Source organism: Aulonocara sp. 'chitande type north' Nkhata Bay, linkage group LG19 (assembly GCF_057382095.1).
Source record: "Aulonocara sp. 'chitande type north' Nkhata Bay isolate Kocher_YH1m ecotype deep benthic linkage group LG19, A_spYH_male_GT1.1, whole genome shotgun sequence".
NCBI classification, from domain to species: domain Eukaryota; kingdom Metazoa; phylum Chordata; class Actinopteri; order Cichliformes; family Cichlidae; genus Aulonocara; species Aulonocara sp. 'chitande type north' Nkhata Bay.
Window position 1 is genome coordinate 7830639 of NC_141362.1, and position 23336 is coordinate 7853974.

At 39.9% G+C, this 23336-nt stretch overlaps 3 protein-coding genes across 4 annotated transcripts; 1 reads left to right on the top strand and 2 right to left on the bottom strand.

Annotated features, from left to right (window-relative positions):
- Nucleotides 1-4871: 4871 nt before the first annotated feature.
- LOC147306414 (uncharacterized) lies at nt 4872-13185 on the top strand. 2 transcript variants are annotated; one of them, XM_086275506.1, is made up of 11 exons: nt 4872-5054; nt 5243-5305; nt 9024-9449; nt 9656-9716; nt 10296-10431; nt 10652-10747; nt 10975-11267; nt 11564-11787; nt 12071-12271; nt 12386-12575; nt 12828-13185. In XM_086275506.1, exons 1-11 carry the CDS (start codon nt 4953-4955, stop codon nt 13133-13135), a joined length of 2100 nt encoding a protein of 699 aa, XP_086131632.1. In that variant the 5' UTR covers nt 4872-4952; the 3' UTR covers nt 13136-13185. The 2 variants fall into 2 exon arrangements, with proteins under 2 accessions (XP_086131632.1, XP_086131633.1); XM_086275507.1 differs by having other exon boundaries at nt 12834-13185.
- A 155-nt stretch (nt 13186-13340) lies between these two features.
- Nucleotides 13341-15888, bottom strand: LOC147306415 (uncharacterized). Its single transcript, XM_086275708.1, has 3 exons — nt 15555-15888; nt 15304-15366; nt 13341-14952 (listed from the first exon to the last, which is right to left on the bottom strand). The coding sequence occupies exons 1-3, from the start codon at nt 15654-15656 to the stop codon at nt 13840-13842; spliced, it is 1278 nt and encodes a 425-aa protein (XP_086131834.1). The 5' UTR covers nt 15657-15888; the 3' UTR covers nt 13341-13839.
- Nucleotides 15889-17841: 1953 nt separating this feature from the next.
- LOC147306416 (exocyst complex component 3-like protein 2) lies at nt 17842-22075 on the bottom strand. The gene is made up of 5 exons (XM_086275876.1): nt 21904-22075; nt 19846-20000; nt 19595-19750; nt 18917-19038; nt 17842-18029 (listed from the first exon to the last, which is right to left on the bottom strand). Exons 1-5 carry the CDS (start codon nt 22073-22075, stop codon nt 17879-17881), a joined length of 756 nt encoding a protein of 251 aa, XP_086132002.1. The 3' UTR covers nt 17842-17878.
- Between the last annotated feature and the right edge of the window lie 1261 nt (nt 22076-23336).

Sequence of the window (23336 nt, forward strand, 5' to 3'; positions counted from 1 at the left end):
GCAAGATAATTTCTCAGACATATCAGATGTAGATGATTCCTTACTAGTTCAATAAGCGAACCTCTTAAAAGGAGAATTTTTACATTTAACATATCATAATTGTCACGGGATGCCGGGGCAAGCCGGACCCAAAATGCAGCAGCGCTGGTGCAAGTGAGTTCATTTAACCAAAAGTGGATACAACAGGGATGGCGAGGATGAACCTGAAACTAAGAAAACCTAAACTGGGAAAAACTAACAGAAACTAACCAGAAACAGATATGCAGGGAGGTACAGGGAAATACACAGAAAGACGAAACACACAGGGCTTAAATACACACAGCAGTAATCAGGGGATGGGAGACAGGAGGGAAACACACCTGGGAGAAATCACAACTGACGAGGCAGGGAGATGTAAACTGAACACACTGACATCAGACAGGGACCTTCAAAGTAAAACAGGAACACATACACGCAAAGACAGACTAAGAAACGCGAACTAAACACAGAGACCTTACTACACAAAAGGGAATACACAGGCATGGATGACACCAAGCAGAGGGAACACAACTAAACCCTGGGAAACCAAAACACTAGGGCTGCTCGATTATGGCAAAAATGATAATCACAATTATTTTCACTGAAATTGAGATCTCGATTATTTGACGATATTTATTTAACCCTTTAAGACCTACCATAGAACCAAGTCCGCCAGAGCTTATATTATTTTTTTACATGTTGTAGTGCCATTTGTGGGAGCATTTCAAGTTGCTATACATCAATACAACTGTTATATCCCATATTTTAATAATATGTATGTATTAAGTCCATAGTAACTACATTAATTGCAAAAAAGTGCAATAAACTACAAAAAAATTGAATTTTTTTTTTTTTTTTTTTTTAACATATATTTCTACTTGGAGAAATTTAAGAGGTTTATCCCTCAAAACTTTAAATACAAAAAAGTTGCAAAAAATAGTTTACAACAACAGGAAATTTATTTTGAGTGTCTTCATAGTTTTATTTTGGAGATACAGCAATTTTTATATACTGCAGGAAAAACGAAAAACAATCCTATGATGCAAATTTGCAAAGAAAACAGCAGGTGCATCAAAATAAACTATTTCCAGCAGTGCAATTCGAGTTCTAAGTATCCCAGAAACTATTCAGAAAAGTCAAACATGACTTATAAAAACACCAGTATAGGCTTTTAAGGCCTACAAGTAAAAAAAACTACATTTTCTGCGAAAATGACGTCACTTCCGGTTTCGGGCAGGAAATGGCGGACATGCAATAGTTAGCGCTGACTCTGTTTCAATGTGGGAAGTGTTACGAACAGCTGATCGGATGGCAGCGTGTTTCTGGAATATTAGGGGCTGTGTGTCGGACAGGGTCGTCTGCAGTACGGGGGCCCCACAGGGAACGGTTCTGGCTCCGTTCCTCTTCACCATCTACACTACAGACTTCTCCCACAATTCCACCCAGTGCTTCCTGCAGAAGTTCTCTGATGACTCTGCAATAGTCGGCCTCATCACTGATGGGGACGACAAGGAGTACAGAGGTCTGACCCAAGACTTTGTGGACTGGTGCCAGCTGAACTACCTCCAGATCAACGCCAGTAAAACCAAGGAACTGGTGGTAGACTTCCGCAGGCACAAGCATTCTCCACTGCAACCACTGAACATCCAAGGTATGGACATTGAGGCTGTGGACAGCTACAGGTACCTTGGTGTTCATCTGAACAATAGACTGGACTGGACTCATAACTCAGACGCCCTCTACAGGAAAGGGCAGAGCAGGCTGTACCTGCTGCGGAGACTCAGGTCGTTTGGAGTGGAGGGCCCACTCCTGAAGAAATTCTATGACTCTGTTGTGGCTTCTGCTATCTTTTATGGCGTGGTCTGCTGGGGCGGCAGCATCTCTGCTGGGGACAGGAAGAGACTGAACAGGGTGATCCGAAGGGCCAGCTCTGTTCTAGGATGCCCTCTGGACCCAGTGGAGGTGGTGAGTGACAGGAGAACGGCGGCTAAGCTGTCATCCCTGATGGACAACATCTCCCACCCCATGCAGCAGACTGTGACAGCACTGAGCAGCTCCTTCAGTGGGAGACTGCGGCACCCACGGTGTGGGACGGAGAGATTTCGCAGGTCTTTCCTCCCCACTGCTGTCAGACTCCATAATAAAGACTTTAACTGATCAAGCACACACATCCATACATATGCAATAATACTAAGTGCAATAATCCTTTCTGTCATCGTTGTATTTTTACTCAGTTGTATATAGTATTTGTATTTGTATTCTATTTTTATCTTATTGTATATTTATTTTATTTTATTCTACTGTATATAGTATTTTATTTTATTCTATTCTGTACAGTTGTGTACTGTATTTATTCTTATTGTATTCTAATTTTTGCCTCATAACTTTTGCACTGTCCACTTCCTGCTGTGACAAAACAAATTTCCCACGTGTGGGACTAATAAAGGTTATCTTATCTTATCTTATGTTTTTGTTGCTGCAAGCGCTTTTTATGCAATTTTTGCAAAGCTATATGTGGAAGGAAACCGTGACCTAGGACAAGCTGATGGCATAAGATGTAAGTACAACTCCTCCGGTTTCATATGCAAAAAATTTTATTGCGCTAGCTTACAGGGTTCAGGTTCTACAGGGATTTAAAAATAGTTACACAAAACGGAGTGTGCTGCTCTGACCGGCTTTAAAGGGTTAACAATAACAATGTATTGAATAATGACTTTAAAAAATAATATAAAATAGTGTGCAAATACTGATAACAGTGCAAATGTTTGCAATATAAGAAATAAATGAAAAATGTAAACATCTATGTTTAGTGAACTTTGCAGTGTTGCTCTGTGGTGCAGGTACTTGATCCACGTCTGACTCCGCAAACCCATAATGTTTCCACACCACTGAAGTTTTTTTTTTTTTTTTTACCTCTTTTCAACCAACGGCAGTCACTCTCCTCTCCAAATAACTTCTGCTTAGCTTTCCGAGCATCCCTCGGGTCCTCTTAATTGTTGTGACTCGTGTTCGAAATGCAGAGAGGTGCGCTCGATTTGCCACACGGAGCAGCACGAGAGTAAAGCAAGAGGGAGGAGCTGATAATCGGCTCAGTCATTTTTAATGATCGTTGAAAGCCCAGATCGTAATCGTGATTAAAATTCGATTAATTGAGCAGCCCTACAAAACACAACAGTCATAATACATAAAACTATCAAAAGTAAAAGTACAAAAAAAAAAAGGGTCACTGACCCAGGACCATGACAATAATACTTAATATAGAGATAAACTATAACTTAATTCCTTGTCTGTTGCCAGAACTATTGCGGTTTTTTCCACATACTATAAACCAGTTAGTTTACATGTGGATCATCTACTAAACACGGAGTAAACAGTAAAAACAAATTGAGCTGGTTTTTGCACATTTATTAAAAAAAAAAGTGAACTTACATCTATTTATGTACATCAGACATGTATAATTCTCTGTAATACCATTTATGGCATGAAACACAACAAATACTAGACTTTAACACCGTTTTAGTTTTTAAACAAAACGACATATAATAGAATGACACTAGCCTGTTTGTAAGTGTGTAAAAACACACACTTGCATACTTATTTACAAACATGCATTTTACAAGAAATGCAAAATAATTACCAGCATGAATGTGACATCTAGCTTATGCATACAGTAACATACAGTGACTACAGCGAGCATTCACCATCACAGAGTCTGCGTATAATAGCGATTTCAGTCTAAGTAGCATCTGAAGGTTTTTCCCTGGCATTCACTCTGTATGTCTTTACAGAGATAGACTGTAACACATGTAGCACCCCACCCGTGATACTAAGTCTAAATCCACTTACCTCAGTTTGTACCCCGTAGGCGGGGTGTTAGGTTCGTTACAGCCTAGATACCACAAATGGTTCTGGTATAGACAGGAATCAGGGAAACTATCAGTAAACCTTTGCCTGCAAGTTAGACTTAATGTCATGGTCCCTGTGCCTGCCCAGCCGGCCTCACAAGGCTACACTTGTGTTTTTGCTTTTTCTCCCCTACCTCTCTGCCTGAGCGGAGCTCACAGCTGGCTCCCGCCCTTGGCTCACACAGCTGTTGGCGATCAGCTGATTACCCATCTACTATTTGAGGCTGGGTCACAGATCCTCTCATCGCTGGATGATTGAGCTACTGACGTTAGTCTTTCTTTTGGTCTTATACCTTTACGCCCTACCTTCGTGATTTGTGAGTGATTTCTATGGGGCGCCGTTTGTAAACTGAAACATGCCGAAATTAACAGCAACATTTTTCCACATTTAGCTCTAAATCTTACAAAAACATGTTTTTTCGAGTCATTTTTTACAACATTTAGTATAATATTTGTAACTTTTCGTATTTAAAACAGGATTTTAAATGTTAAATCTAAATGCTAAATGTAAATATTATATTTAAATGTAAATGTTAAATGTAAATATTATATTTAAATGTAAATGTTAAATGTAAATATTATATTTAAATGTAAATGTTAAATGTTAAATGTAAATATTATATATAAATCTAAATGTTAAATGTTAAATCTAAATGTTATATATAAATCTAAATGTTAAATCTAAATGTTATATATAAATCTAAATGTTAAATGTTAAATCTAAATGTTAAATGTTAAATCTAAATATTATATATAAATCTAAATGTTAAATGTTAAATCTAAATGTTATATATAAATCTAAATGTTATATATAAATCTAAATGTTAAATGTTAAATCTAAATGTTACGAGAAACTAAATATTTAGCTAATATGCAAATTTATTGTACGGGTCAACGGAAATACCAAAATAAAAGCTTCAAGAAAACCTCCCGCGCTAAACTGTGCCGGTCGCGGTCAGGTTCTGTGTTTGCGCTCCTCTTACGGTCACTTTTGACTGCCATGAGCTGCTTCGACTATTCCCTACCAGCATGTCCAGCGATTTAGCTGAAAACATTGGAAGAGCCGTTTTGTCGGCCATCCAACGATTCAGCGGTAATGCACCCTCGACCTCACAAACGCCGCAGCACTTGGTAAGTTTATTGTATAGCATTTTGGACGGGTTGATAGCAGTATTAGCAAAACTAGCAAAGCTAAATTACTTAGCTAGTCCTCAATTATTTCATTTGGTAGGCAGCAGACAGAGATCGAACATCATACAACTCTATTTATTTATTTGGTAGGTAGGTAACAGTCGTTCTTGATGTAAATGTTTCCTTAGGAATCCAGCAATGCACCTGGACCAAGTAGACCTGCCGTCTCCACTGGGATACCATACTGCTCGGTAGGCCTTCTTACACATATCATTTAATTCATTTATCATGAAATTTCCCCTTGTGGGACTAATAAAGGTATGTTATCTCATCTTAGCTGACTGGTTTTGATATACAGTCAGGTTCATAAGTAGTTGGATACAGACACATTTTCTAATGTTGCTTCTGTACATTACCAGAATGAATTAAAAATGAAACTACTCCAATGCAGTTGAAGTGCAGACTTTAAGTTTTAATTCAGTGGGTTGGACTAAATGAATGCATAAAAATGTGAGAGGGAAAAATTAATTTGTAAACACAATCCTATCATTTCAGAGGCTCTAAAGTAATTAGACAAATTAAATAACTGAAAATAAAATGATAATTTCTATTACTTTATTCAGAACCCTTTGTTGGCAATGACAGCCTGAAGTCTTGAAGTCATGGACACCACCAGATGCTGGCATTCCTCCTTACTAAGGCTCTGCCAGGCCTTTACTGCATTGGCTTTCAGTTGCTGTTTGTTTGTGGGCCTTTCTGTCCTAAATTTAGTCTTCAACAACTGAAATGTATGCTCAATTGGGTTAAAATCCAGTGACTGACTTGGCCATTCAAGAATATTCTATTTCTTTACTTTATTAAAGTCATGGGGTGCTTGGACTGTATGTTTTGGGTCATCTTCCATCTTTATTATTAAATGCTTCCCAATCAATGTGACTACTTTTAGCTGGACTTAAGCAGACAAGTATGTCTCTGAACACATTCAGCTGCTTCAGTCCTGTGTCACATATTCAGTAAACACTACCAGTGCCACTGGCAGCCATGCACGCCCAAACCATCACACTGCCTCTGCCATGTTTTACAGATGATGTGGTATGCTTTGGATCATGAGTCGTTCCACCCTTCTCCATACTTTTTTCTTGCCATCATTCTGGTAGAGGTTGATCTTGGTTTTATCTGTCCAAAGAATGTTTTTCCAAAATTTAGCTGGCTTTTACTAGATGTTTTTTTTTTTTTTTTTTGTTAAGTCCATTCTAGCCTTTCTATTCTTGAGGCTTATGAGTGGCTTGCACCTTGCAGTGAACCCTCTGTATTAGGGCTGTTCGATATGACGATATGAAAACATCTATCATTTCATATTATACGCTATCATTTGTTCTGTGGTGTCGCAAAATAAATTTTACGTCAATATTTTTCATCGTTTTGATGGTCACTGTAGTGGCTGTATTAATTTCTTTTTTTTTTTTCTTTTTTTGTTAAATGACATCAGAAACAGCAGTATGCGACATTACGTGATGGCAGAGCTTCAGTTCATCCTTTGTCATTTTTTTTTTTTTTTTTTTTTTTTAAATAAATAGGACAGGGGGAATGAATGAGAGAAAGAGGGGGAGAGAAAGAAAGAAAACCAAAGGGGAGAAGAGACGGTGAGAAGGGGGGGGAAGAGAGAGAAAAAAAAAAAGAACTCCTGGGTCACCTGTATGGAGAAAAAAAAAAAAAACAAACAAAAAAAACAAACAGAGGAGACAGCAAACAACAAAGAGCAACATAATAATAGAGAAAACAAAGCACCATCACAATAAACTAGCTAGTCATAGATATCAATATTTACTAAATAATAAACGATATTGTGCAGCACGCAAGATAGACAGCGCACAGTGTGCTTTGAGGCAGCAGCCAAGAAAGCTTTAGTCCGCGTCTGTGAATACCCATGTGTGCATACCTGTGTGGATCAGCATGCTTGCATTCCAAAGGTTTCTCCATGTAATGATCTGCTAGGGAGTGTGGGGGGGCCACAGCCCCGTCCTCCAGGGTGTGAAGCGGGTATGGAGGAGATCAAAACTCCAGACATCCAGAGGCCCCCAGAACACAAGAGACCATGGAAGACCAACAGAGGGGCAGCCGCGCCACTGTTCCAGTAAGAGCTGAGGAGAGTCCCAGATGAGGGCTCGCCCAGCAGCCGCGGAGCAGAAGTCAGGGGGAGTTGCAGTGACGCGCCCGTGAGCTCCGCCGGCCCCCAGCTGTGCCTGAGTGACCGAGCCCCAGGCCGAGAGGCCGGGGGCACCCCACCTCCAAAGGGGCCCGAGCGAGCCCCAGGCCCCAGGCCCCGACAAGCGGCCGCCAAGGAGTGAGCCGGTGTGTACCCGGACGCCCACCCCCAGACACAAAGAACCACCAACACACCGACACCTGAGGGAGTCCGCCACCGGCAGGGGAAGTGGTGGTGGGTGGAGATAGGCCTCCAAACCTTGGAGGGCCTGAGGTGTCCCCAGAGAGGTGGCGTCTGATACCCAACCTGACATATAGACACAGACATACAGGCACACACAGACACAAACATCCATTCCCACCCTCATGCTCTCATATGCACTCACTCCACACTCAACCAACGTGGAGACAGACATAAAGAGACGCTGTACACACAATCACACTCCCCAAGCGTACTCTACAAACCGGGTCTAGGTACCCTTGCCCCTGGAGGGGGGAATTGCACCCAGACCCAGGTGGTGTTACCCTTTTCCCTGCGGTGGGGAGAGGCAGACCACCCCGACTCCGCAGCAGCAGGGAGGCCCCACACCCCAGACCGCAGTCGGACGGCCAACTCCTCCTACTAGCCCTCCCGCTCCAGCAGGCCGCAGAGAATGGGGGTGGGAGAAGACTCCAAACCTCCCTCCACCCGCTCATTGTAGTGTTGATGCATATGTGTTCTAAGGTGCAATTAAAACCCAGGAGGGCATGGAGCTACCTGCCAAGGAGCAGCAGGTAAGCGCATAGTCCCTCCTGCTAGCCCTCAATGACTAAGTGTATTTAAAATTGAGAGGTGGGCAATGACGTCAGGGGTGAGGTTGTACACCCTGATGGTAATTTGGACTCCGTGATTGTGCCCACCCCCAAGATCCTATATGTATGTGTAATGAGAGTGTGAATAATGTGAATGTCTAAGTTGTGAGATAAAATTGAGGCAGAGGCAGCCAGAAGGGGACGGGGGGGGGGTAGCCTCCTCTGCACCCTGGTGACATACCCCCACTCCAAGGCCCTGCATGTGTGGGTGGTTGTGGAGGAGCGGGAAGAGGGAGGCAGCTGGAGATGGGGAGGGAAGGAGGCTGTATTAATTTCTTAATTTTCTTTTTTCTGTTATGTTCTCTTTGACCGCATGTTGTCTGTTCACAGTAAAATTTTCAAAATGCAAACACTACGTCTCAAATCAATTCCAGGCCTTTTATCTGCTTAATTGGTAATGACATCATCATTTTAATATGGATACCCTAAATTAAAGCTTAGTCTGCACATCATGTCCATGATATAATTTTGATTGGAATATGTTTCAGTAAACGGGCAACAAAATAAAACTTGTTAGGGTCCAAATACACACTGACCTAATTGCAGGCCTTTGCTACTCTAATTGAGTGCTCAAAGCACTTTATACAACAGATCTCATTTACCCATTCACATGCACAGATTAATACAAGCACTTTTTCTGTCCAACATTCGCACACAGTCATAGTCGGATAAACTCATTGGGAGCTCTAGATTAGAGCACCTGGGAACTGAATCACCAACTTGACCAACAATCACCAAATGCTAATCTACAAGATACAAAAGGTTCAGTTTTCTGTGTAATGGGTAGACAATAGTAAGATGGTCTGAGTCTACAGTTTGTTTGTTTGTTTTTAATGAACAGATAACAGAAACCTTACGGATGTATTGTAATGCATAGGTGTCTATCTGTATCTGTGTTTGAATTCATTTCAGGTTCCTCTTCCATCAGTTCCTCAAGCTCATGCTACGCGCTCACATTTTGTGAGAAAAAACAAGACCTGCAAACACTATACAAAAGATGTTGTGTGCTTGCCCTTGTCTTCAGCATCAACGTTTCTCATACCGAGAGGAGATTCACGAGCAAAACTAGCACAAGATGGCCTTATTGGGAAGATCTCCTTTACATCTGACTGGTCTGAAGCACAACTTAGAGAAGAAATAGCAGCAATCTTCAGAAGAACATTTGCACTGTCAACTGGCCAGACATTCCCTTTTGAGTATTTGAGTACAATTAGAGGATGTAAACGACTAATGAAACCAAATGTTTCTAGCAGTTTTCTTTGGGGTGGCCAAGAAGTTGGCTCGATTTGTTCCACCACCTGCCTCTATATAATGGCAGGGATACAAAAACCTGCACAGGTAAACATTTTATATTGCAGTGCAGAAATATTTATTGTCTAAAAAGTGAGTCTGTTCCCTTAACATAATTTTATTAATTGTATTAATTAATATTGCAGTTTCAGCAGGTGTAAACAGTTTTTAGTGCAGCCATGTGCCTCTGTGTTACCAGTGATTTGGTGCAACTGTATTTGATTTTATGTAGAACATGCTTTCTTTTCCCTCAGGAGGAACCAGAAGAGCTGTCTGATAGTGACTTTGAAAGTCCAGTCTGCCGGAGAAGACGAGGTATGTGATGTGAATGAAAACCTAGTGAGGTTCTAAGCTCGATGACCAGTTAGATTTTGTTACTGCAGTGCGTAATAATTCCTGGGGGGTTTGTTTGATGAGAGCATCGTTAATTTGTCCGATTGGGGCGATCGTGGCTCAAGAGTTGGGAGTTTGCCTTGTAATCGGAAGGTTGCCGGTTCGAGCCCCGGCTCGGACAGTCTCGGTCGTTGTGTCCTTGGGCAAGACACTTCACCTACCGCCTACTGGTGTTGGCCAGAAGGGCCGATGGCGCGATATGGCAGCCTCGCCTCTGTCAGTCTGCCCCAGGGCAGCTGTGGCTACAACTGTAGCTTGCCTTCACCAGTGTGTGAATGGGTGGATGACTGGGTGTGTAAAGCGCTTTGGGGTCCTTAGGGGGGACTAGTAAAAGTGCTATACAAATACAGGCCATTTACCATTTTAATGTTTATGAATTATCACAGGTGATTACAGCCAAGGAGGAATATGTGCCCAACTTTCACTTAAACTAATATAAGGATATATAAAGGCTGTTAACATTATGAAGCAAGTCATGCTGACCTTCTTTCCTTTGTTCAGTGCATCATGCGTTGTCTACAACACCAGGTGAAAGTGAGGCCAAGCATCAGGAAACAGAGAGCTGCATTCAAGAGAGTGAAAATGAGGGACAGGCAGAGGGACAGCAGATGTTTCCATATAATGTGGCAGAATTTGTGTAAGCTGTTGTCTAGGGGTTAAAGAAATCCTTCATTTTAGATGTTGTTTAGGATATTGTTTTGATGCAAGTTTCCAATTTGCATGTTTGGGGTTTTTTTGCTGAATGACTGCAACTTTAGGATTTACATTAAATTTTTTTTTTTTTTTTAATGATGTAGTGTGAGAAATTCTTCAAGGCTGACATGTTTTATGATTTCTAATATCTCTTATCTACTTAGCCCTATTTTTCTGGAGGAAGATGAAGCTCTTGAAGAGGCAATTCAGCGTAGCCTCCTAGAAGAGTCTGATAGACAGAGTGAAGTTCATATTTCAAGGTAAGATTTGAAAGTAACCTTTGATAATTGAATATTTTATTTGCATCTTTACTTGCATCATTTTTTTGCAGTTACACAATTACAAAGGTAATTGCTCATTTCTGACTAATTTAATATGGACTATCACAACATAATTATATGTTGTAACTCTGTGCACTTGAGTCAAATGTACAGCAAATTTCCATTTTTCCCCAAGATCTGTTTGTCATTGTCCCTTTTTTATATAGGTCTTTTAAGAAGCTCAGCAAAGAAGAAATTGAAGGTCTTCTTAGAGCTCATAGTGAGAAAGTCATTACACCAGGAACAAGACAACTCCATATCAGTCGAGCCAATGTGTGGTCGACTGCTTTGCGTCAGTTCAAGAGACCCAAGTTTGCAGAAAGCTGTGAGATGCTTTATGTCACATTTGCAAGCGATGAACATGATACAGAGGAAGATGCTGCTGACCTTGGGGGGCCAAGGCGGGAGTTTTTCCGTTTACTGGTGAAGGCCATCTTTCAGGACAGTGGTGCTTTTGAAGGTAATAGGATTTCACAGTCAAACTAACTAACTTACTTACTTACTCAAGGCCTAAAGGCTTGTTGACGACACTCGTTTTTATAATGTTACAAACGCAACAACCACCTGATCTGAACATTGTTTGACAGAACATTAACAAGTTAATAAATGACTACAGATAATAAATCTGTTATGTTCTGTGTGTCTGAAACAGTAAAAAAAAAAAAAAAAAAAAAAGTAATACATTTTTGTCTGTCAATCTCAAGATATCAGTTTGGGGTCTGTACAGAATATACTTTTTTGTGTGTTATTTTTCAGCTACACCAAATGGATGCACACTGAAATTTAACATCCTACACTTGCAAAATGGAGTATATCGAACCATTGGCAGGATGTTGTCCACGATAATAGTGCAAGGTGGAGAAGCACCTGCCTTTCTCTCTCCACATGTAGTAGACTACATTGTGTCAGGAGACATTCTTCAAGTACACCTATCACCGGATGATATAGGTGACCCTGAGTTAAGAGAGAATCTGAAAAAGGTGAATTGCAATATTATAACAAGAATATTGTAATATTTCCTATATTCACAAGTCTTCTGGTCTTCTTTTATAATATATAATAAATACACTTTTGGTTATTAGAGGCAATTCCATGTATTATATTTTCAATTTGTTTCCTTTTTGTTAAAAAAAAAATATTGGTGAAATACAGCCAAATAAACCAAAACAAAAACGTTTCGAGTCCAATTAAAATGAACCATCTGCAGTATTTGTGTACACTGGTAAAAAACAAACATTTAAAGTGTTTTTCTTAAATATTTAGGTTGTAAATGCAACAACTCAACATGATTTGGAGGAAGCAGTCAGCTGCTGCGACTCATGGCGATATCAAGTTGAAGGTCTTCCACTCACAGTCACCATGGCCAATAAAGATCTGTTTGTGAAAAATGCAGCTCTATACCTTGCAGTTCTGCAACGGCAAAGCTGTTTCGATCAACTAACTGATGGCTTGTCCTACTATGGAGTGAGAGTTATATTTTTTCTGTATCAATTGGTCATTATTTTATAATCATTTAGAGTGAGCTACTTTTTATATTTAAAACTGGAATTTAACCATTATTTAAACTTTTCTGTCTAGATTTTATCACTCCTGAGAGAGAACCCCAGTTTGCGTGTTCTGCTTGACCTATCGGGGGAGGACAAAGATCTGACAGCCAGTTTAATTGCTGGGGTTCTCAGGCCAAGCTATTCTGTCCTTGGGAGCAACAGAAGAGTTAGAGAGGAGCTGATGGTGGTCAAATTTCGGGAATTTCTCCAGTGTGTCGAAAGTAAGCAGAAATTCACATAATGTAGTCTGGCCATGAAACAATTCGGGACACTAAAGTAAAACTTTGTCTTTTTATGTCACATGCGCGCACACAAAACAGGAATAAAGATGTATGATAGCTTACAACTGACAAGCAAGGCAAAGACAGAACCTCTGTATTTTTTATAAAAACATTAGCCATCATTTAGTTGTTAGCTCAAGCTTAAACTATTTTAGTGTCCCCAGGTTAACGGTGGTTTTTCTTTGTTTTTAGATGAAGAGCTGAGAGACTCACTTGGAGAAAGGACTCTTACCAAGGATGAAGAGGCATTTGTGAAGGCTTTGAGGCCTGGTCACATCTTGGCTTTTGCCACCGGGAGCAGCAAGGTTCCAGCCATAGGTTTTCAACCAGCTCCTAAAATAACATTCATTCACGATGAAAGCAAACATCTCCCGATTGCACACACATGTGCAAATGAGCTTCAGCTTTTTGTGAATGAAACAACAATGGCTGATGATGATGCTTTTCATTACTGCTTCTTAGTAGCACTCATGAATGGAGCTTTATTCAGCACCATCTAAACATGTTCCAAAAAAAGTGAAATTAAAATGGTGGGTTTGTTAACTCTAATCCTGTTCATTAAATGTAGTTTCAAGTAACTTTGCTTCATACAAGATAGTTGAAATAAATTCTGACTGCATTTAATGTTGAAATGTAATAATTTTCAAAGCTTCAATAGATTTATAAAAATGCTAACTCTGTATTTTCAACGACAAATCAATAAAGTCACTGGTGTAATACAATAATTTTATTAAGCTTTTCTTTTTTTAAACAAGGACACTTCAAAACAGTTTATGCACAGAGTATACTAAACATGCTTTGTAGAACAAGCCAGGATTACTTAGACATCTAACAGCAACATTTATTAAGACTATTGCAACTTTACAATGATTAAAACAATACTGTAGATAATCTTGTGAATTGATTTAAAGACTGACTGTTCCGTGTTGATAATTTTCACTGTTATACTGTATTACAGTGTGAATTTGATCTTTACTTCAATCTGAATAACTGGTTTTACCCATAAACTAAAAGTGGTTGTAGCCTTCTGAATAGCCTATGAGTCACTGTCAGTCATTAACTCTGAGTCCTTATGTGGCAGGAGGCATCACTGCTAGAGGGGAGGGGCTTCTGCAGTAGTACAAAAACTGCATTTGCTGTACAGCATTTAAGAATATTAAGTGTCATCACTCTTTAGAACATCACTGGTATCCTGTGGTTGAGGTCACACATTTACAAGTTTGTTAAAAATATACTGCTGTGTTCGTTGAAACAATGTTTTACCATTATTGTTGTCTTCTTCAAAAGGGTGAATGCTTGTATATAGCTCTTGTAAATCGCTGTCATTTAATGGGACAAACCTACTTTCAGAGTTTGACAAGGAGGGTATGGAGACCTCTGCTGTAGAAAGTTCTGGGTTGTGACGATGAGACACATGAGTTCCGCAGGCAAAAAGCTGGATGGGAGTTCTATTACCTTCAGTGGAAACAGAGTGATTGTTATATCCAGCTTTGAATTCCTTCAAAGTGCGGTTGATTCGTGGTAGAAACACATAATGAAGGCAAAATAGGTCTGTTGCATTTTCTAAGTCTAGGATACCAAGTGATTCCAATTCATAAAATATAGGTGCATAAATGCGGCTACAGTTGTTGTTGTTGTTGTGGTTGAAACGCTCAATCCTCTGGTTGTGCACAGAACTTCCCATTAAGACAGAGCTTTCACCCCTGCTTGCTCGCATGTCCTCCCAAATCTGAGCATTCTCTCCTCCGTGATCAGTCCTGATATGCAGGGGTCTGCCAAATTGTCCAACAGCTGCAGTAAAGAGGGCTTTCACAGTCTCAGCTCGATTATTGCTGGAGCACTGAAGAAACATCAACATCCTGCTGTATCCATCTATTGCACCATGAACAACAAACTTCCAACGAATCAGTTTGTGATTTCCATCTATGTGCCATATGAAATTTGGATGAGGCACAGAATATACTCGCCGAGCAACTGCAGTTCTTCTCCTGGACAGAACACCAGCCGAGTCCACCCTCCGCAGTGACTTTCTTACGCGCCATCTTTGAACCACTATGTTTTTGGAACGCAGATGACCCATCAGCATCACTTCTCCAACATTTGGATGTTCAGTTTTTATTTGGGACACTATCTGATCTAACTCATGGTCACTGATTACATTGAATTTTGACTCTGAGATATTATAGTCTTGCAGTAACTTATACAGAATGGGCCTGGAGATGGAAAGGATAGATGCAGCTTCAGTAAAAGATGTTTTCAGGGAAAGAACATTTTCCAATTCCTCTTTGGAAATCTGAAGCCTTCCTTGGTAACCATCCTAGAACACGGCACAGAAAATCTCAATGAGCACAATTCTATAACAAAAGATGGGTAATTTGAGGCAATTGTACTGTGACAGATTAGCTAGAGTAATATTTTATCAATAGTTTTAAAATATGAAAGTGAGCAATCAAAAGACACTTCACAGCAAAAACAGTAATAAAATATGACGTAAAACTTGTGAATGTTGTTGGTGGTGATGTGACACTGCTAGTGATGGACCCCTAAGAAGATGAAATGTATGTAGAATCAGAATCATTACTTTGACAGGATTTAATTTAAGGTGACATATTACACCAAAGAAAAAACAAAAATTAGTCAGCTAAATGATATGTGTAAGAAGGCCTACCGAGCAGTATGGTATCCCAGTGGAGACGGCAGGTCTACTTGGTCCAGGTGCATTGCTGGATTCCTAAGGAAACATTTACATCAAGAACGACTGTTACCTACCTACCAAATAAATAAATAGAGTTGTATGATGTTCGATCTCTGTCTGCTGCCTACCAAATGAAATAATTGAGGACTAGCTAAGTAATTTAGCTTTGCTAGTTTTGCTAACACTGCTATCAACCCGTCCAAAATGCTATACAATAAACTTACCAAGTGCTGCGGCGTTTGTGAGGTCGAGGGTGCATTACCGCTGAATCGTTGGATGGCCGACAAAACGGCTCTTCCAATGTTTTCAGCTAAATCGCTGGACATGCTGGTAGGGAATAGTCGAAGCAGCTCATGGCAGTCAAAAGTGACCGTAAGAGGAGCGCAAACACAGAACCTGACCGCGACCGGCACACTTTAGCGCGGGAGGTTTTCTTGAAGCTTTTATTTTGGTATTTCCGTTGACCCGTACAATAAATTTGCATATTAGCTAAATATTTAGTTTCCCGTAACATTTAGATTTAACATTTAACATTTAGATTTATATATAACATTTAGATTTAACATTTAGATTTATATATAACATTTAGATTTAACATTTAACATTTAGATTTATATATAACATTTAGATTTAACATTTAGATTTATATATAACATTTAGATTTAACATTTAACATTTAGATTTATATATAACATTTAGATTTAACATTTAACATTTAGATTTATATATAATATTTAGATTTAACATTTAACATTTAGATTTATATATAATATTTAGATTTAACATTTAGATTTATATATAACATTTAGATTTAACATTTAGATTTATATATAATATTTACATTTAACATTTAACATTTACATTTAAATATAATATTTACATTTAACATTTAACATTTACATTTAAATATAATATTTACATTTAACATTTAGCATTTAGATTTAACATTTAACATTTAGATTTAACATTTAGCATTTAGATTTAACATTTAAAATCCTGTTTTAAATATGAAAAGTTACAAATATTTTACTAAATGTTGTAAAAAATGACTCGAAAAAACATGTTTTTGTAAGATTTAGAGCTAAATGTGGAAAAATGTTGCTGTTAATTTCGGCATGTTTCAGTTTACAAACGGCGCCCCATAGATTTCTCCCTTTCCTGTTCCAGTTTATCTTCCCGCGGTACGGACGTGTGTGAGTCGGATGTGAGGACGTGAGCGAGCGTGAGAGAGAGAGAGAGAGAGAGAGAGAGAGAGCCTTCCCCTAATCCCCTGGAACCCTGGACTTTCCCCGTCACTGTATATATTATTGCACTGGTGTGTAAATAAATCGTGTTCTGAGACGTCAACCTGCTCTGCGCTTGAGTCCCTGCTTTCAGTTCGTGACACTTAACCAGTAGTAAAAGAATCAACCCCAGACAACTCTTTAACACAAACCAAACGTTTACTGAATGTAAGGGCTGGAAAAGTAATGTACAACACACCCTTTTCTTAACTCAACTCAAATGATATCCAGCTCCATAAACAAATGAAACATGCTGTGTAAATGAAATAATTCCCTTTGAAATTATGTTAAACAACACAAATTATCACCTCTTGGTAAGTGACTCACTAATACACACTCGAAAATATGCTATATAAATCCACTAAATACACAATATTCACACATGGGCCCCACACACACTCACATTCACACTTGTTGCAGGCCTGTTTGCTGCTCACAGCGGACGATGGAGAAAAATCCTCTTCTCCCCAGTAAGAGCACGAAAGTCCGACTTACAGTTCAGTTGCTCGGTAGGTTGCCGTTCACCAGCCCCCAACTAAATCCACTCTCCGCTCTCCCTGCGGACCCGATGCTGTCTCTGCTACAGGGCGTTAGCCAGTCACTGTCCAGCTCTCCGACAGTCCATTGCGGCTGCCTCCGTGGCGCAGCCAAGCAGTCCTAGCCTCGGCGGTTGTAGCTGGAAACACAGTTTTTTCACGGTGGTGTGACCGTTGAAACAAAAAGTCACTTCACCCACACTCTGTTGCGAAGTTCTCACACTGTTAACTTTCTAGTCATACACTCTTTTGTGCTAGTTAACCTCAGTAAAACTAGCTGAGTCTCTCACTTTGGTTCAGCTAACCTCGTGCATCTCTCCATCCCGTTCTCTTCTCCTCTTCCATTGCAACAAGGTAGCATAGAACAGGTCCCGTTCTATGCTACCTTCACGGGCCTCCAGAAAATTAGAACTCTGAACAATATTTTAACTCTCCTCAGAGTTACATACCATAAAATAATACTTTATGATCAACATAACAGTTTCATTGCTCTAATTACCTGTATTTACCTTGTGACATATTACAGGGCAAGTTACATTCAGGGTACAGGTACATCACATAATATTAACTGTGAACACATTATGTTACTGTGGCTCTTAAAGTCCATGGGAATTACGAGTATCTACTCCCAAATTCCCACCCGGGCTACACACAATATAATACACAATAATATTGCTGCTCTGCAACCAAACTCTCAGTCAGTGATACTCTAAGAAGCAAATGTGCGGCTCATCTCACTTTAACTTTGGAGAAAAACTTCCGGGTTCCAGGATCAGCACGGCTCTCCTTCAGTGTGTCTGACAGAGTGGTTTTGACGATTTTCCTGTCGGCTTTGGAGATGTTTGTCTTGAGTTTGAGCAGAGCCGAAACATGTTTTTCACTGTTGGTGACAGAAAGAAGAAAGGGTTAAAAAAAGAGATGATTTTCTCTATGTAAAGTCAGAGACTGTGAAAAAAGGATTGTCATGTGAAAGCTGCCACATTTGACATGGAAAAGAAAAAAATATAAAGAAATGAGTTTGAGCATTTTTTTTTAGCTAAATAGAATCTGCAATGTTTTATTTCACTTTCAACATAAGAATAACAGCAGAAGTTATAACTTCACTGATCCCGTCAAGACTTGTTTTCATTGACATGTTATGTCTTTTTCTGTGTGTAGCCAGTTTTCTGCCCCTGACACACATCCTTCCTGCAAACTCTAGCAGCTGTCATTAGCACATCACCAAACCTCTTTGAATTGCTGAGAAGAGGGGAGATGGAAAAGGTCTCAGTCCACCTCTGTTGGAAATCTGACAATAGGTGGAGCTCTTACTGAAATGGATCCGTGCTTCAAATGCATGTGACTCTCCGAATATGAACTATTTTTACCAAATAACTCTTCCATAAAACTCTTATTCAGCATAAACATATATGAGTGCTATCAAGAGCAGTGTTTATGTCTCCTGGTTCCCTTCTTCCTTTTTCTTTAAGGTTAGAAATAAAACCAAAACTAGACAGTTTGGTTTTCTGGTGGAAGAAATCTTTCATTTAACTCTAATTAACAGCATTATTGACTTCATCTACTCACAGCTGCTGCTGCTTCTCTCATGCCAGCATGTTTTATTTAGTTCTCTGTTTCAGTGCACTATCAGTGAGACTGGTAATGTAAAATAGAAAGGCAGCACATCTACTTTCAGCTAATGTTAGTTCCCATGAATGTAGCTCATCCTGCTCACAAGATATATCTGATACCAATTAAGATGTTTCGCTCAGTCAGCTTCCTGTTTACCTGAGGTCGGGATAAGCAGATCCCACTGAAACGATTTGCATCTGTATGGCAGGAATACCTTGGAGTTTTAGCACTTCTGCAATCTTGGTCAGGATTTCCTTTAACCAGTCTTGTTTGGATCCCTGTGAAGACAAATCAGTGACGTCAGTTTAGTCTGCAAGTTTCCCCAAACTGTAATCAGCATAGCTGCTGTTTTTGGAAATAATGATGCTTTTCCTTCAGGAGCTATTGCACTGGAACTTCCAGCTAGCTGGGCAGTAAATGTGAATCTAAATTATTTCAGTTAAACAAACTGGAATTTTGCTCCAATTCTTACCAAAAATCTTGTACTGCAAGTGGCAAAGGATCTTGTTCCATTTAATAATATTATAATCCCTGTCTCATAATTGTAACTCCTTGTCCTCTCACCATTCCAGATCCAATATCTATTGACAAATGTCTTTTTTCTATTTCTTACTGATTTTTCTATTTCTTCACTTCATTTTGAAAGTAAAACGAAAGTAAGAGGATACATTTCAAAACTTTAATATAGCCCATCAATGGTTCTTTTATTATTGTTAGTTGAATTTGTGACTAAGGTTGTTTCACCCTGTCAAACAATGTTATGCTGATCAGTGTTTGTGCTTGATTGATTTTATTTGTGTCACAGCTAAAGTGTGGAGTGAAGGTAAGTCTCACCATTCTGGCAAACAGCTCGTGCAGTCTCTCTGCATTTTCTTTCACAGTCATGTAAGCCTTCAGCTGACGATCCTTGTCCTTCAGTTTGACCTCTCCTTTCAGGAGCCTCCGGACATATTCTACTGTCATTTCCTGCTGAAGCTGACCAATCAGCTCCTGAATGTAAGTAACAAAAAAACATGTTTTGTCCATTGATTTAAAAGTTGGTAATAATGGCTTCATAGCAAAGTTTCACGCGGTCATGTTTCTACCTGATGACAGGATTGAGTTGAACCCTGAAGTTCTTGAAGCACGTCTTCAGTGCTGTTCAGCAGCTTCTCAAACGTGTTCTTCTTCAGCCAGTCACTGGTTCCCACCTTCTGGTAGTGTGGCTGTGTGGGGAACAAATGTAAGGCATTCTGTTGATCTGTGGAGATGAAGAGGATAGCTGAAATGAGAAAAAACTTCCTAAATCTGTTTTAAAGATGTAGGGAAATTTCAGAGAGACCCACAGAGCCACACATGCCATCCCTCCCCTTCTAAAGCACACAGTCACGCACACATGTGCGCGCACACACACAGAAAGCTGTGCTGTTTTTAGCGCTAGAAAATCAGCATTCTTGGCTTCTGGGTCAACTTCTCTAAACAGAGACTTTGTAGACTGAAATATTGTGCGGTCTTTCATACTTTCAATGATCCTTTTACTTTTATTTTCATGGTCAGGTCAGTTGTGCAACAACACTAAAAGCTCACTAGAATGTTATGTTTTTGAAAATTTAGTTTTTATTTTGTTACCAACCAAAACTGATGGCCATAAAAAGTGTAAAACGGTGATGTTGTGTTCAGGTTTAGTCATTTACTGAATTTGGAGCCATCAGAGCTTTAGCGGCAATTATCATCAATAAACACGTGTGATGAGCATTAAGTAGACCGTGTCGTGGCAGATTTCTTTTCTGATGTATTAATCACATACTGTAACCATTTCACATTAGTAATAGTAATTTCACTTCCTCACTTTAGTATAGTATGCATGCATGTAGAATATCATCACAGGTAGGCCCCAAGTTTTATTGCACCTTCACGGTGGACCCATTGTAGACTTGAATATCTGCAGACATCCTGGAGGTGACGGTGGTCATAACTTTTCTTAGAGTGGGCGGGGGTCAAGGATGAGCTGGACTGAAGGCACGGGGATATGTGATGTGCTGTGGAATGCTCTTTGTTTGAGAGCTCACTGTTATTGTTAAAATTTCCACAACAACCTTTCTTTTTCTTTCTTTGCTTGTCTGTAAAAAGTATTTTTGTGGCCAAACAAACTATCCACATGATATATATCTATAAAGAACATAAAACATCTTTCAGATTCTACGTCACAGTCACTGCTTTGAAAGTAACTGCAGCTGCTGTGAGCTTTTATGCCTAACGAGACAAGCTCCTCCTGCTCAGACGATGTAGGGAAATTTCAGAGAGACCCACAGAGCCACGCATGCAATCCCTCCCCTTCCAAAGCACACAGACACACACAGACACACACGCACGCACGCACTTAACCAGATTGTTTGCAGGTCAGAAAGTCTCGGTGCGTAGTATGCTTTGGATTGCACTGACAAATTAAGACTGTTGCTTTTGTTTGGCGACTCAGTGAAACATTGAGTTGACTGTTGTGACAGACCAAAAGAAAAAAAAAGTTGATGAAAACATATCGGGGATTTTGCAAAAGCTGAACAAGTAACAAAATATTTTTTCTTTCTGCCAGATGATATAACCTTGCAATATAATATCTTGTTGTTACAGCAGCATTCAGGACCAGAATAACACGCTAACGGAGTCAGGGCCACAAAAGTAAGTGATCCTTTAACTTGGTTTGCTATCAGTTAATTATTAAAGGTTTATTCATACATGTGAACAGACTCTTTAGATCACTTTGTTTTAATACAGAAAAAAATCAACTATGACTATTACTTTATTGACATTCAACAGAAACCTTTGCCATCATGTACTTTGGTTTCATATTGTGCTTTCTGGTGCTTATGTTGCATCCTTTAAATGACTGACCTCCTTTCTGCTGTGTGGATACTCACTGCAGGTATATCTTTTACTAAGTCAAACTAACATTTATCCAGGCCTGGGTTACAGAGGGCTGCAGTCTACACAGAGACTCGAAACGTGCCCTAAGCAATTCCAAGAAGAAATCGAGGAAAAGAGGCTGTAGGGCCGGTATCCAGGTACACATCAGACGAGCCTACAGATCGGAGATTTCCCGACTCGTCTGGAGGCGTCCCCGGTTTCTGCTGCCAGTTACCCTTCCGGATTTGATTGGAAACACGTACTTGCAGCCACTACAGCGTGGATCCTGCCCATCTGATGCTCTGGATTTTGCCGATTATCTCCCCACCGCTGGGCCCTCACAGCCTGCATCGCACAACCGGTGGTTGGTCCCGCCGGTTCCGTGGCGCTGCTGGAGACCTCGCGTGCGGACACAGTGTTTGCTGTCAGTTCCATGCCGACAGAGCTGATGGGAAACCTGCGCTGCCAGCTTTTAATCGGATTGCGCTCTTGAACGCCCGCTCCATCGCAAACAAATCCTTCTCTCTGAATGAGCTCTTCACAGGGAAAAACCTGGACTTTCTGTTCCTCACTGAAACATGGCAGAGGGATGGCGAGTTTATTCACCTAAACGAACAGTGTCATGCAGACTGCTCTTACTTGGGCGCCCCCCGTTTAGGTCGCTGTGGTGGAGGACTTGCTGTTGTCTTTAAGGACAGTTTCACCTGCAGAGGTATGCAAACTGAAAACAATTCTTCTTTTGAGTCGCAAACAATTAAGGTGGGCTCTACGAACATCTTTTATTGTGTTTTAGTCTATTGCTCTCCTGGCCCTGCTACTGAGTTCTTAAAGGATTTTATGGACTTCTTATCTTCTATTATCAAGCTGGAGAAAGTTTTAATTCTTGGGGATTTTAACATTCATATTGATGATGCCTCACCTAACTCTGCAGCTGAACTTTTATCTATATCTGAGTCTTTTAACTTTGTCCAACATGTCTCCGGTCCAACCCATGTAAAAGGCCATACCTTGGACCTTGTTTTTTCCTTGGGCCTCAACATTGGCAATGTGTTTGCTGAGGATGTACATTTGAGTGATCATAACTGTATCTTTGTTGAACTCAATTTTAGCTCTAAACAAACGCCTGTGAAGTTAAAAACTCATAGACGCATAATAACTGAGACTACTGCTGAGAGGTTCTCCATTATGTTTGACAGGTCTCTACTTTTTACCGGAAACTATGTAAATGTTCTTATTCAGTCTTTTAATAGGGAATGCACATCCATTTTGGATCAAGTGGCACCTATTAAAACAAGCTCGGCTTTACAAAAGAAGGCATGCCCTTGGATAAATGAGTCTATCTTAAACTTAAGGAGAAAATGCCGCAAAATAGAACGACTAGGGAAGAAAACCAAACTTGACTACACAGGCTCCATCTTCGAGATCTCATGCTCTCCTTAAGTGACACGGTGAAAACTGTTAGATCAGAATACTTTTCTAGACTCATAACAAAAATAAAGAGAAATCCCAAGTTTCTTTTTGACAAAATTAGTGCAATTGTCTCCCCAGATGTGATACCTTTAGATGTACTCTCTAAAGTAGATAGTAATAAACTCCTCCGATTTTTTGTTGATAAGATTAATGACATCAATGCTAAAATCTCCCCAAGGCTTTCCTGTTCTCCGAGTCAGGCACTCCCTTTGTACTCCTGGTCGAC

What these genes read in the sequence shown, in the direction of transcription:
- LOC147306414 (XM_086275506.1), top strand. Translation starts at nt 4,953, where the DNA reads ATGTCCAGCGATTTAGCTGAAAACATTGGAAGAGCCGTTTTGTCGGCC. An exon ending in GGATACAAAAACCTGCACAG is followed by an intron (nt 9,450 to 9,655) that starts GTAAACATTTTA and finishes CTTTTCCCTCAG; the next exon opens with GAGGAACCAGAAGAGCTGTC. An exon ending in TAAGAGAGAATCTGAAAAAG is followed by an intron (nt 11,788 to 12,070) that starts GTGAATTGCAAT and finishes TTAAATATTTAG; the next exon opens with GTTGTAAATGCAACAACTCA.
- LOC147306415 (XM_086275708.1), bottom strand. Translation starts at nt 15,656, where the DNA reads ATGTCCAGCGATTTAGCTGAAAACATTGGAAGAGCCGTTTTGTCGGCC. An exon ending in CACAAACGCCGCAGCACTTG is followed by an intron (nt 15,367 to 15,554) that starts GTAAGTTTATTG and finishes ATGTTTCCTTAG; the next exon opens with GAATCCAGCAATGCACCTGG. An exon ending in CTGGGATACCATACTGCTCG is followed by an intron (nt 14,953 to 15,303) that starts GTAGGCCTTCTT and finishes GCCGTGTTCTAG; the next exon opens with GATGGTTACCAAGGAAGGCT.
- LOC147306416 (XM_086275876.1), bottom strand. Translation starts at nt 22,075, where the DNA reads ATGGAACTGACAGCAAACACTGTGTCCGCACGCGAGGTCTCCAGCAGC. An exon ending in CAACTCAATCCTGTCATCAG is followed by an intron (nt 19,751 to 19,845) that starts GTAGAAACATGA and finishes ACTTACATTCAG; the next exon opens with GAGCTGATTGGTCAGCTTCA. An exon ending in ACGAGCTGTTTGCCAGAATG is followed by an intron (nt 19,039 to 19,594) that starts GTGAGACTTACC and finishes TTGTCTTCACAG; the next exon opens with GGATCCAAACAAGACTGGTT.